This window comes from Sycon ciliatum, chromosome 2 (assembly GCF_964019385.1).
Source record: "Sycon ciliatum chromosome 2, ocSycCili1.1, whole genome shotgun sequence".
Lineage (NCBI taxonomy): Eukaryota > Metazoa > Porifera > Calcarea > Leucosolenida > Sycettidae > Sycon > Sycon ciliatum.
The window spans coordinates 45,668,470-45,682,955 of record NC_088644.1 but is presented as its reverse complement, the minus strand read 5'-3'; the positions used below and the strand labels follow the sequence as shown (position 1 = coordinate 45,682,955).

At 50.3% G+C, this 14,486-nt stretch overlaps 1 protein-coding gene and 1 long non-coding RNA gene across 2 annotated transcripts; both read left to right on the top strand.

The window, feature by feature from the left end:
* The first annotated feature begins 6,670 nt into the window (after positions 1 to 6,670).
* Positions 6,671 to 10,448, top strand: LOC135810912 (uncharacterized). The gene is made up of 4 exons (XR_010552454.1): positions 6,671 to 6,950; positions 8,400 to 8,457; positions 9,968 to 10,025; positions 10,388 to 10,448. It is a non-coding gene; the product is annotated as an uncharacterized LOC135810912 (long non-coding RNA).
* A 796-nt stretch (positions 10,449 to 11,244) lies between these two features.
* On the top strand, positions 11,245 to 14,322 carry LOC135810631 (uncharacterized protein K02A2.6-like). Its single transcript, XM_065324123.1, has one exon. It carries the CDS (start codon positions 11,245 to 11,247, stop codon positions 14,320 to 14,322), a length of 3,078 nt encoding a protein of 1,025 aa, XP_065180195.1.
* The last annotated feature ends 164 nt before the right edge of the window (positions 14,323 to 14,486 follow it).

Genomic DNA, 14,486 nt, shown 5'->3' with positions numbered 1-14,486 from the left:
AAGGGTGACAAGATGTGAATTACGTCTCTTAGACAAAGGGGAAGTGCCAGCAAGGGTATAAAGGGTGGAAAATGGAAGCATGCGGGGTTTTCGGAGGAGGATTTTGAGAACTTTTTTTGTGTTGAATTTCGAGCTTGGCAGCACGGGTTGTGGAAATTCCAGCCCAAGCAGTATCTGCATAATCAAAAATGGGGCGTAGGTAAGCTGAGTAAAAGACTGTCCCTCCAGAAACTTGCGGAGACATTTCGGAAATATCGCGGAAAAAGTTGCGAGGTAAAATGCCACAAATTGCGGGGAATATTGCGGATTTTGTCAAATATTGCGGGATTATTGTGGTAAAAATGCGGAAATTGCGGCCGATTTTGGTACTTGTACTGTAGTGCTGTACGATGTACGGGTCGTACAGCATAAATCATGCATGACAAAACAGAACGTACGTGTGCTGCGCTGACTGTGTTCAACTGCAAGACAGCTTTCCTCCATCCTCGGACAACACTCGACGCGAGCCTTATTTTGTGACTTGTCAGCCGCTGATTTGCCCAGAAACTTCGACATTCTGGTGTCGATCTCACAAGTAAACTACTGATGAGCTTGAAGAACTAAACAACATCGAAGAAAGACCCAAATATCGCGGTTGCTTTTCGAAATATCGCGGTGCTTTTCAAGTATCAAGGACAGTTTTCTACAATAACGCGGATGATTTTTCAAATATCGCGGATATCACGGACTTTTGTTCAAATCGCGGAAAACAACGCGGCCGCGGAATCGCAAGTTCCTGGAGGGACAGAAAAGAGGAGTTTACAAGAGATTGGGAGATGGTAACAGTGAGAAGAGAGAATTCCTAAAGATGAACTTGATCGTTTACATATGTAATCGATGTGGGGTTCCCATGAAAGATTAGAGTCAATGAAAATGCCAAGATGCTTATGGCTGGAGACTATGTCTATAGGCTGGTGGAAAGTGGGATGGAGGAGGGGCGGAACATCGGGCTGAGAAGGAAAGAGCATGATTTTAGTTTTAGACAGATTGGGCGATAACCGCCAAGACGACATCCAGGAAATTACTCTTTGAATCCCGTTAGCTAGGTTACTCATCAGGCCAGTGATGTTAGGAGATGCCCCTAGGAGCGTTGTGTCGTCTGCGAACAGTGATGTGCCCGGGGCAGCTGCGGGCAGATCATTGACGTATAAAATAAAAAGAAGGGGGCCGAGGATGGAACCCTGGGGAACTCCGGATAGTACTGTTGTGTCGGCCGAGGACGTCCCATGTACCGTGACGTACTGCGTTCGCCCAGTTAGGTAAGATGTCAGCCATAGCAGGGGATTGCCGTCTACAGTAAATGATCCACGAAGCTTGGCCAAAAGCCCCCGGTGCCAGACGGTATCGAAGGCCTTGGCAAGATCGAAAAAACAAATCCCGACTAGATCTCCAGCATCCCGATGTCGACACACTAATTGCACCAGGCGCGTCAGCTGGAGGGTGGTAGAATCGCCTCTGCGAAATCCGGACTGAGCTGAACTCAAACGTGATGAGACATGACAGTACAATTGGTCGTAGAAAACGCGCTCACAGAGTTTGGAAACACAGGACAGTAGAGATATCGGACGGTAGTTTGATGCTTCGTGGCGGGACCCTTTCTTGTAGATCGGTATAACATTAGCTGTTTTCCATGCAGAGGGAAAACGACCAGTGCGGAATGATAGGTTGAAAATCAGACATAAGGGGTATGCTATTGAGGGCGCAAGGGACTTTAATACCAGATTAGTGATGCCGTCTGGGCCCGGAGCCTTGTCAGACGGGAGCTTTCGAATGTAACGTCGGATGGCAGCAGTCGTAGTAAAGACCGTGAGATGTGAGGCGGTCAACCTCACCCGACTCCTCGTCAATGGGGGGAATGGGTAGAGAAGGGTCATCAGGCACGGCCACTGAGGCGAACTGAGAGTTCAATGCAGTGGCTTCAGCTGAAGAGGTAATAGCCTGCTGCGTAGAACTAATGGTGAGTGTCGGGATGTCACGAGATACTTTATGATTTTTTAATTTGTTCACGAACTGAAACAGTGATGGGCGGTTTTTGTCCTGCAGCGTAGCTTGTACGGACCGAATGTATCCCCGGTATTTCGATCGAGTCAGACTCTTCACCAAGTTCCGTTGAGATCGATATACATGCATGTTAAGCTGGGTTGGGTATTTCTTACACACACTGTAGAAATCGTGCTTTGCCTTAATGGCGGCACGGAGGGGGGCATCAACCCAAGGTGGCTGACCTAAACGTCGGCATGAGGGGGAGAGTGGACGCCGGGAGAAGTACCCGAGGTGCTTCTCCATGGCCCTGCTAAGAATAGAGTGGAAAGACGAAAGAGCGTCATCCACGTGCGAGCTGCGGAGGTGACATTTCCAGTGGACATCAGCAAGTTCAGCATTCAGGTCATCCCATACGCAACGTGGCACCAACTTGAAATTGTAACCTTGGGGTGTAGGGGTAGATGTTGGGAGGAAGTGATGGTGTAGGGTTGGATTTTTGGACGTGGCAGGGAGACGGACTCGACAGATGAGCTGCACGTGGTCAGAGCTACCCAGTGGAGCGGCTGAATCAACGGAGAGGAACTGTTGGGGTGAATTTGTGACGATGAGGTCCAAGCAAGATGACCGGCCACTTGGGCTCCAGTGCGTAGGGAAGTTGACCAGTTGCTCTAATCCGAAGCACCTGAAGGCAGTTTCAAGGCACTGACCCACCGGGGTTGTCCGATCACCAGCCAACCAGCTCGAGTTATGGGCATTGAAGTCACCGGTGAGGAGTAGTGTGGATTCAGATAGATTAAGGGACAGAAGGCAGTCTTCCAGACCATCAGAATAGGCCTGGATATCCGCCAGGGTACCACCAGGAGGTCGGTAGGTGGCGCAGACTATGAGTGGACGTTGGGGTGAGTTGGCTGTGCGAAGCTCAAGCCAGATGGCCTCCAAACCCGGTTGCTGAAGATTCGCCAGAGGCTTCACCGATGTAAATGAGCCATCTTTCACCAGTATGGCTACCCCACCATAACCTCTGGTAGGATTGGCTGATTGAATATTACAGGTGGGACGATCCCGTCGATGAACTGTGTAGCCTGCCAATGAGAAGAGGTTGGCAGGGGACAACCATGTTTAACACAAACATATAACCTCCGGAGAGTAGATGTTGCACATAACAGTGAGTTCCGCTACTTTGTTGACCACTGAGCGGCAGTTGAGGGAAAGGATGGTAAGGATACTTAGACTACCGTAGAATCCCGTGCATAAGCCCAGGGAAAGTTCGAACATCACAAGGCTTCGTCGTACAAGCCCATGGGCCTAAATTGTACCATGAGTTATGGACTCTTGGTCGTACCATGTACATACATGTATATGATGTACATGTACGTAGTACGAGTGTTTCAGGGTTTTTTAAATTTATTTTTTGTACATTTCAACACAATCATCGGTTGTTTTTGTTTGCACAGACAGTGGCTTTCAGCAATGTACTTCTCACTTCCTTGGTGCTTTTAATCAGTGTTTGAAAGTGATGACGTCAAAACGGCCAGGGAGTAGTAAGTTGACATCAGATTTCTATTTTTGGATCCACTAAAGGTGTGACTTTGCTATTGCCTAAGTATGTGGGTGCATAGCAACCCACTCATGTCGCATGCAGGTGTGACTTTTATTTCGCCACCAGTTGTAACCCCGCCCCCAGTAGCCAAATCAGTCAGTTTCACTGGCTACATCACCATGCTGTGGGTAAGACCGCTTGAAATGTCCTTGGATCCATACAAAAACTGGATCCAAGTGGATCCAGTTTTGAATTTTTGAAATTGTTGCTATGCTGTGACGTAGCACTTTCAAGCCCTCAATGTTGGTGTCAGCGTATACATGGTATAAGCCCATGCCCGTGTATAACTATAAGCCCACCGAAATGTCCTTGTGAAACAGGCAAGCCCATGGGCTTATCCGCGGGATTCTACGGTACTCGGTAGTAGATCTACTGTCTAAAGTATAGAATCAGACTGAGACATGGATGTCAGGGCAGTATCGTTGATTCAGGCCCGAGAGCGGCCCAAGGCCGAAGGCCGCGGGCCGCTCGAGGGCCGGAATCAACGATACCTGCCCCGACATCCATGTCTGATTGACACTGCCACCCACGCAGGACAGCACAAGCGAAAGCCACAAGCTCTCCTCAGCAGAACGTGCAAGCGCACCCGCAGCATGCTAGCAGCGCAAACAAAGCCACTGTACTGCACTAATCTACATAAATCGAACTTGAAATACATCAACTAGAATTTCAGTAGAAACACCGAGTGCCTGCCTTCCCAAGTTCTCAAGTCCTTTATGGCATTCGTTGCACAACAATGGCAGAAACTCACAAGCTGAAGTTCCACGTCCGTGCGCTCACGGGCAAGCCGTCGAGGGCACGGCTGAAGTTTCGTTCTGAAGTAAGCTCCGTGCGCTCTCGGGCAAGCCCTCGACCGCGCGCACGGTACGGCTGAAATTTCGTTCTGAAGTTTCGTTCTGAAGTTTCAGCTCACAAAGTTTCAGGTCCTGAAGTTTCAGGTCCTGAAGTTCCAGCTCCGTGCGCTCTCGGCTCTCAGTTCTGAAGTTTCATGTCGACCAAGGTGAAATTTCATCTTTTGTTGATTCAGGTCATCTCAAGGAAGGTGAAGTTTCAGGTCCGTACTCTCTCGGGCTTTGTTGATTCAGGCCCTCGACCGTCGACGAGAGAGAGTACGGACCTGAAGCTCACAAGCTGCTCACAAGCTGAAGTTTCATCTTTTGTTGATTCAGGTCATCTCAAGGAAGGTGAAGTTTCAGGTCCGTACTCTCTCGGGCTTTGTTGATTCAGGCCCTCGACCGTCGACGAGAGAGAGTACGGACCTGAAGCTCACAAGCTGCTCACAAGCTGAAGTTTCATCTTTTGTTGATTCAGGTCATCTCAAGGAAGGTGAAGTTTCAGGTCCGTACTACTCTCTCGGGCTTTGTTGATTCAGGCCCTCGACCGTCGACGAGAGAGAGTACGGACCTGAAGCTCACAAGCTGCTCACAAGCTGAAGTTTCATCTTTTGTTGATTCAGGTCATCTCAAGGAAGGTGAAGTTTCAGGTCCGTACTCTCTCGGGCTTTGTTGATTCAGGCCCTCGACCGTCGACGAGAGAGAGTACGGACCTGAAGCTCACAAGCTGCTCACAAGCTGAAGTTTCATCTTTTGTTGATTCAGGTCATCTCAAGGAAGGTGAAGTTTCAGGTCCGTACTCTCTCGGGCTTTGTTGATTCAGGCCCTCGACCGTCGACGAGAGAGAGTACGGACCTGAAGCTCACAAGCTGCTCACAAGCTGAAGTTTCATCTTTTGTTGATTCAGGTCATCTCAAGGAAGGTGAAGTTTCAGGTCCGTACTCTCTCGGGCTTTGTTGATTCAGGCCCTCGACCGTCGACGAGAGAGAGTACGGACCTGAAGCTCACAAGCTGCTCACAAGCTGAAGTTTCATCTTTTGTTGATTCAGGTCATCTCAAGGAAGGTGAAGTTTCAGGTCCGTACTCTCTCGGGCTTTGTTGATTCAGGCCCTCGACCGTCGACGAGAGAGAGTACGGACCTGAAGCTCACAAGCTGAGTCCTCCACGTCCCCGACCTCCACCCCCACCCCCAGGAGTACCTTCCTTTTATACCTTAATCCCGTCGATCGTGCTCAGTTTCACCTCCACACGCTCTCGGGACGTGCTGATTGGTCAAGGGCCTGAATGGCACGGCATGTATGTCGAATATACCCATGGCATGTGTGAATTCATTCATTCATGGTAGGAGGGCATGAATGATCACGTGATGGGGCGTACAGCGCGGTGCATGGTAGTAGACGTGGCTGGCAGGGCATGATCAGAGGTTCATGCCCAGCCTGTGACCGCTCTGATTGGGTCAAACCGTGGCAACGATCACGTGGCAAGCGTGAAAGTACAATCATGTATAGTTGCAGTAGTAGTAGTACACCTACATGTACATGTAGGTGTACAATGTCAATGATTATTCACGGTGTGCGTTTTTCTTCCCTCTTTTCCAACAAAGCTGCAATGCCTACCCGGCCTTCTCTTAGTCTTACCTCTATAACCAGCCTCCCCGAATTCAAGCATTCTCTCTATCAGCATTTTCGCCGATATATTCATTACACTGACCGGGTACCAGATTTTGTATGCCTCGATCTATTTTCTTTAGCCTATCCTCGCTCCCTGGCCCTCTACATAAAGTTGTCATTTCATTCTTCTTGCAGAAGATCCCCTCGACAGGCCTGAGTCCGTACATGTACTGCATGCATGCACCCCGGCCGGCCGGCCCGATCCGAGACTTGCGGGAAGCTGTGCAACGCACACTGCTGTAGCCTGTACTGACTGTGCGTCGATGTTCGCATTTGCATGTGCTGCATCATGCATGCATGCACCCCGATCCGAGAAAGGCGGGAAGCTGTGCAACGCACATGCGCCGATGTTCGCATTTGCATAGGCTAGGCTCTGCATGTATGATTGTATGTATGGTCACACATACATTACACACAATCATACAGTCATCATTGTACTTGTAGTTGTACAGTGAGTAACTACTACAGTCGTCGCCAAAAAGATCGTCCACGAGCTGTTGATCTGATGCAGTCATGATGTCTGAATCGATGATGGTAATCTTCACGGAGAGCGAATCCCAGGCCCATTTGCTGCATTCACTAAAACGTGTTTGGAATAAAACATTCCCTTCAGAAGCCGGGTAAAAACACTGAAAGCAGTTTAGAGTTTTGTGACAGCCTCGGTTGTGAACCACAATGCTGCCGACATAGCTACGTCCACGACGGGTGTTGAAATGGCACGCTAGCTAGCCCCTAGCGCACGACGCAGGGACATGCAGGCTCATTGAGCAGCTAGGACGATGGATATACATTTACTTGCAAGAGGGAATTATGGTTCTATGAACTGTAAGTGAATCAGATTCAATCTGGTAGTTTGCACTTCCCACACCCATACCGATAACGCCAATGAAGAGTGACGAACCGTATTCTGAAGGGCATGATGTCAGACGCTGCATTGTGACTATGCTGGACGTTAGTGATTTGTAACTCATACAGTACTATAGTACATGTGACCAGTGCTCTGCAAAAAACAACTGTTGGCGAAATTGAGATTTTGCTGGAGTGTTGAACCATGACCCTTTCTTCAACTCCTGGACAAGTTTCAGGTGGATTGCATTCATATTCAGGTAGAATGGCAGATGCAATGACGATTTCTTTGTAATTGTCCTGCAAATGTTTGAGGAAATGTAGCAAAATCCTGGATTTTGTGCTACATTTTGGAACAAATGCTGTAAGAATTCCAGTGGCATGATCGCAACCAATGTTTGAAGAATAAACCTGTATGTCGTATTCTTCAAAAGGAAAAGTTAACGATGGCATTGAATCTTCCAGTTGTGGAGCTAGACACGTTTTATCCCTTCTGTGGATGGTAGTGCTCGTCTGCTGGAAGAGGTATTAGGCTCTTGCAGTTAGAACGCCTAGTGATTATGCATCGGCCGCACACATCCTTCTAAGGTTTCATGATAATGATATTTTGGCAGTCTCTTTTCCAAATCTTGCCAAACGTACTATATGCAGCTTTACCACCAGGCTTTGTGTACTCCTGGTGAACAAGCTTCTTCGTAGCGATGCAGGGCAAATGCATGCAGGTTGATACTGGCTTGTTGTGCCCATGTGGAGGTGCAGGTTAAGGGAGGCCATGAATTGTAGCATGATGCTCTATAAAATGCTTCAGCTCCACAACACCTCCCGCAGGCAGTACATCGTGACACTCCATGGAAGAGTTCATTCCCGTCCTCTGTTTAGTTGGGCTGATATCACTTACACCGTGCCTGCCTCGGGTTTCTCGGCACTTTGTGCCAGTGGTTGTGAGACGTATCCACTCACCCCCACCGTTAGGCGCTGCATCTGCCGCTAGGGTTTGCCGGGTGTTAGCGGCCGTCGTGAGTTCCCTTCGGGAACGGACAATAATTTACTTTACTTAGCACTTACACTGACATCAGCCTGCGCAGATTTTGGCACCAAGGGCTTGGTACACAAAGGCTTCCTGACATACAGGTACATGGCTTCCAAACCAGCGACTGACTCCAGAGTAGTATGTTTAGCGTGATCTATCACATCTCTCAGCTCGCTGGGCCACTGTTCCATGATGGGTAGCCTCACGACGTCTCCTCAGCACGTCTACCTTTCCGCTTACATAAATGTAGCGCTCAGCATTCGCTGGGACCCGTGTTGAGCGCTGTAAGCAGGTTTCAAGTGTCACGCTCTTGAAACAGTTCTTACCAGAACAACTACAGCCCTTGTCAACCTTATGGAAATTTGTCTCTTTTCTTTCGTCCACCACCTTCTGCATAGCTATTCCAGGACGATATGGTGGTCAGTGTCGGCGTTGGAGCCATGGATGGCCAGATAGGTGAGAAATTGTTCAGTTTTAACGACTTGCACGCAGGTGCAATTTTCATTCTTCCTTTGTGTAACTGGGCTCAGCTTCTTTGTGAGTGTAGGGAAAAAATTGATTTTGGTTCGCTTGTAGGCTGTTGGCACTCGAAGGTAGTGCCGTAGGACATTTGGCCCTGCTGTAATTGGTTTAAAGGAGAAGTACGTAAAATCCCGCCAGAGCGAACCTACCTCCTCGACGCTTCGAGTAGGTTTAGGTGGGGAGGGGCGAATGGGCGAGTCCTACTTGCCGCATTCAGTACTACATGAAAAAGTACTCACCCTACAAAACCTGTTCGTGCATCTCGTACACCGACCAAAGGTCAAGAGCCAAGAGTCGTACAGACCAGTCGAAACTCAGGGTTTTTGCGACCCCTGGTCAAGAGAGTGGGTACTGTTGCGTACATTTCCAACGGGGTCGAGCACATGTCTGCAGTACAGTACGGGATCACAGAGTCATACGAGGATACAATCAATCACTTCTCTGACAAGAAGTCAGGGAGGGGCGGATGGGAGAGACGGCGCGCTCTGGCGGGATTTTACGGTATACCCTTAAAGCAAATTTCACCAGTTATAGTCTTTGGGGTGCTGAGTCGAATGGTCTTGGTCCGAGGAAGCTGAGACGCTCCCTTTCTCCTCTATTTCCAATCAAACTCGCGCACTTCCACCGAAACTGGGTGACTGCGCCCTACTAGATGGGGATTTGTAAGCAAAAAGTCACTAAAAGCACCATTTCGTGCTTATAAAAGCATGGGTGACTGCGATTGGTCCATATTATTGTAGTCTTTTGGACGCTGAGTCGACTGGTATTGGTCCAAAACGGCTGCGATGCAGCGTTCGGCCCTAATTTCCAATCGAATATGGGTAAGTAGGCGGTCACGTGCTCATGCGTACACCACTCACCTGGTCACCGTGCCTGCAGGCTACAACTTTAGCAGCGTTCCTGTCACTCGGGTTGAACCTTTGAACCTTTGTAGCCTGCAGGCACGGAGACCAGGCGATTTGTGTACGCATGAGCACGTGACCGCTTACTCACCCGTGTTTGATTGGGAAAAAGGACTGAACGCTGCATCGCCGCCGTTTCGGACCAAAACCAGTCGACTGAGCGTCCAAAGGACTACAACGCATGGACCAATCGCGGTCATCCGTGCTTTTATAAGAACGAAACGGCGCTTTTAATGACATTTTGCATACAAATCCCCATCTACCAGAGTGCAGTCACCCAGTTTCGCGCGAGTTCGATTGAGAATACAGGAGTAAGGGAACGTCTCAGCTTCGTCAGACCAAGACCTTTCGACTCAGCACCCCAAAGACTGCAACTGGTGAGAATTTGATTTCAGGGAATACTTCCCCGTTAGGCACCAGATCAGGATTCATGAACAAAAAGCCTCAAACTTGGAGATACGATATTTTCAGCTTTCAAAAGCCCTGGGCAAGTTGGTTATGGAAATGCGTCGTATTTCTTTCGTGCACCACCTTCTGCATAGCTATTCCAGAAAGCTATGGTGGTCAGTGTCAACATTTGAGGCGTGAATGGCCAGAAAGGTGAGAAGTTGCTCATTTTTAAAGAATTGCACGCGGGCGCAATTTTCATTCCTCGTTTGTGTAACTCGGCCCAGCTGCTATGTGAGTGCAGGGAATGATTTGATGTCCATTTTCGACCATTTGTGCCCTCGCATCGCTTTCTATGTACCTCTCTTTAACATGACCCAGCTGTAATGTGAGTGGACACATTGATTTGATATGGAAATTTGGCACTGCTGTGAATAGTTTAGTCGCAAAGTGAAGAATCACGGGCAAAAATGCCCAAAACTGGGAGATAGGTTCTTTTCAGCTTTCAACAGCCCTGGGCGAGGTGTTCATATTGAAATGTGGTATTTTTTCTTGGTGCACTTCCCTATGTCCAGCTATACAACAAGATCAGGGTGGCGATGGTCAGTTCTTGAGCTTTGAATGGGCAGAAAGGTGAGCAATTGTCGCTTTTGACCATTTGTGCCTGCGTGTCATTTTCAACGTACCTCTCTATAACATGACCCAGCTGTAATATGAGTGGTCGCATTGATTTGATTTTTGGTTTGCTTGTAGGCCGCTGGCACCCGCATTAGTGTTGCCGAAAATTTGGCACTGCTGTGAATAGTTTAGTCGCAAAGTGAAGAATCGCGGGCAAAAAGGGCCAAAACTTAGAGATGGGTTCGTTTCAGCTTTCAGCAGACCGGGCGAGTTGTTTATTGAAATGTGGCATTTTTACTTGGTGCACTTGTCTATGTCCAGCTGCACAAGGAGATGCGGATGGTCATTGTCATTTTCTAAGCTGCGAACGGGCAGAAAGGTGAGAAAATGTCGGATTTTGACCATTTGAGCTTACCTTTGAATTTCAATGTACCTCTCTATAACAGGACCCAACTGTAATGTCAGTGGTCGCATTGATTTGATTTTTGGTTTGCTTGTAGGGCGCTGGCATCCACATTCAGTGAACCAGAAAATTTGGCACTGCTGTGAATAGTTTATGTCCTATCCTGTATCATGTTAGCCTTTCACCCACTCATGGCATAGTCCTTCCCCTGTCTGTCGCCATGTATAGACGGTACGTGACCTCTCACTACCCCCGTGCTACGCACGATACCATGCTCTGCTGGGCATGGCCTCCCTGACTCTTCACTATATCTACACTCATCTGTCTGTAAAATAAAGGACTTCCTTATGTCAGTACATGACACAACATGGTGTCAGAAGTTAGTCAACCAGGTCTACACTTCGAGTAGAAATGGCCAAATTCGCGCCGCCTGCAGACTTTGATTTCTCCATTCCAGATGCCTGGCCGGCTTGGAAACGCCGGTTTGCGAGATATCGCCTCGCCTCAGAGCTCAACGCGAAAGACAAGAAAGTGCAAATCTCTACGTTGCTCTACTCGCTGGGCCCTGAGGCCGAAACTGTCTTCGATCAACTGGTATTCAACACCGTTGGAGACGAGGACAAGTATGAAAAGGTCATGACGAAGCTGGACGCTTACTTTACGCCAGCATTGAACGTGTTTCACCAGAGGACCATCTTCGAACAGTGCGTCCATCTTCCAGGAGAGTCCGTGGAAGAATTTGTTCGGAAACTTCACGCAGCAGCGAAGTTCTGTGACTTTGGTGACCAGAAGGACAACAGAATTCGAGATCGCCTCGTGGCTCACATTCTGGATCGTCAAGTCGCCAAGGAGCTGCAGCTGATTGAGCCCGCAAAACTCACCCTCACGGACGCAGTTCTCAGGGCCAGACAGGCCGAGAAAATTTCCGGAGACGTTGCAGCGCAAGCCGCCAGGCCGCAGGTCAATGCTGCATCCCGCTTTGGAGGAAAGCAGCAAGATGCAAGGAGTCGCCACCAGCGCAGCGGCGTTCCATCGAAGCCTGCACCAACGCCGTCCACGCAGAGGAAGAGCGGCACTGCAGCTTCAACATGTCCGTGGTGTGGCCACGCTGGTTCGCACAAGAGTAACCGTTCTGCGTGTCCTGCGTTTGGTCGCAAGTGTAATTCATGCGGCAAGCAGGGCCACTTCGCCGCCGTCTGTCTTTCCACTCCAGCAACCACGCGTGGTGCCAGAGCTGTCGAAGATGAATCGCTCGCGTCCCCGTCGCCATTCATGGGTGGTGTTGCAGAGCTGTCATCCAACGCCAGTCCTTCCCAGTCTACTGACGCCTGGTCAGTAAGTCTGCCTGTTTGCTCGACAAATTTGATATTCAAGATCGACACAGGTGCAGATGTATCGTGTATCACGCACTCCACGTATCAGAATCTCGTACGCCGCCCTGTACTCACACCATCCACTACCAAACTCCTTGGTCCATCTGGTGCACCTCTGTCCATCAAGGGTCAGTTCACTGCAGACACCATACACAAGAGTGAACTGTTCTCTATGGAGATCGTAGTTATCGATGGTCCTGGATCTACCAACCTGTTGAGTCGCAGAGACTGCCTCCGACTTCGCCTGACCCAGCGTTTAGATGCAGCAGAATCGTGTACCAGCAAGCCAGCACAGCCCATCGGTTGTATGGTTGGGCCCCCAGCTGATATCAAGCTCGTGGACGACGCCACGCCGTACCACTGTGGTGTTGCCCGCCGTGTGCCTCTGCCTCTACAGGACAAGGTCACAGAAGAGCTCGCACGTATGGAGGAAATGGGCATCATCGTCCGGGAAACGGGTCCCTCTGACTGGTGCTCTCCTATGGTGCCGGTTCGTAAACCAAATGGTCGCGTACGGATCTGCGTAGACCTAAAGAAGCTGAACGGCAACGTGAAGCGCGAGCACTTCCCTCTTCTGACAGTTGAGGACACACTGGCTAGGCTCGCCGGATCTACTGTCTTTTCCACGCTGTATGCCAACAGCGGCTTCTGGCAAGTGCCTCTCACAGAGTCTGCATCCAAGCTGACAACGTTCATCACGCCTGTGGGTCGGTTCCGATTCCTCCGGATGCCATTCGGTATAACCTCTGCACCGGAAATCTTCCGACGACGCCTGCAGGACTTCCTCTCCCACGTCAAAGGTTCCGAGGTATTCATGGACGACGTTCTGGTCCACGCCGCTAACGAAGCTGAACACGACCACCGGCTGGACACAACGCGCCAGGTCCTTGCCGACGCAGGCATCACTCTAAACCCCGACAAATGCCACCTCAAGCAGTCATCAGTCAAGTACCTGGGACACATCGTCAGCGGGTCCGGTGTGAAACCCGACCCCAGCAAAGTCTCCGCCATTGACGACCTCAAGGAGCCTACGAATGTTCCTGAGCTTCGCCGTGCCTTAGGTCTCTTCACCTACGTCGCCAGATTCATCCCGGAATTGGCTACGATCTCAGCGCCCCTCCGTCAGCTCCTGCACACCGACACTGATTGGTTCTGGGACTCCCCGCAGCAGGACGCGTTCCGTCGGCTGAAAGAGCTCGTCGTTTCAGCCCCGTGCTTAGTGCACTATGACCCCAAGCGTCCCATCATGGTCAGTGCAGATGCCAGCAGCTATGGCATTGGTGGTGTTCTGCTCCAGAAGCACGATGGCGACTGGCGCCCAGTAGCCTACGCCTCCCGTTCCCTGACCAAGACGGAACAAGGCTACGCGCAGATCGAAAAGGAATGCCTCGCAGCGGTGTGGACGTGCGAGAGGCTAGACCAGTACCTCTTCGGCGCTCCCAGGTTCATCGTGCAGACGGACTACAAGCCGCTAGTGCCACTGATCAACACCAGAGACCTGGAAAAGGTCCCCATCCGATGCCAACGAATGCTGCTCCGCTTCCTCCGGTACGAAGTCCATGCCATACACGTTCCCGGCAAGGATCTGGTGGTGGCTGACACGCTTTCACGAGCGCCAGCATCGGCATCAGTTGACAACGTTCTGCAAGACGACATCGGCATGGTTTTATCAACCACTGCCGAAGATCTCACAAGTCCATCCGTTCTCGCCGACCTAGCCAAGGCTACGTCTGAAGATCCCGTGTTATCCAGTGTGATGCGCTACGTCATCCATGGCTGGCCTGCTACCGTCCCTGACGACATCAAGCCGTTCCATCGTGAGCGAGGCCAATTGTCTCACATGCAAGGTGTCTTGTGCCACGGCTTTCGCCTGGTTGTTCCGTCCGTGCTACAGCCTGAGATCCTCCAGAAGCTGCACGATGGTCACCAAGGTGTCACGAAGAGTAAAGCCCGTGCCCGCTTCTCGTCATGGTGGCCAGGTATCTCTGCCGACATCGAGGCGTACGTCGCCAAGTGCACTACCTGTATCAAGCAGCGTCATCAGTCTCCAGAGCCTCTTCAGACAACTTCTTTTCCCCGAGCGTCCGTGGCAGCGTATCGCATCGGATCTCTGTGATGTCGACGGCCGCCAGTACCTGATTACTGTCGACTATTTCTCCCGTTACATTGACGTCCCTTGTCTCTCATCGACTACGTCACGGGCCATCATTACTCATCTGAAGAGCATATTTGCTGTCCACGGCTATCCGGACATCTTCGTCAGCGATAACGGGCCACAGT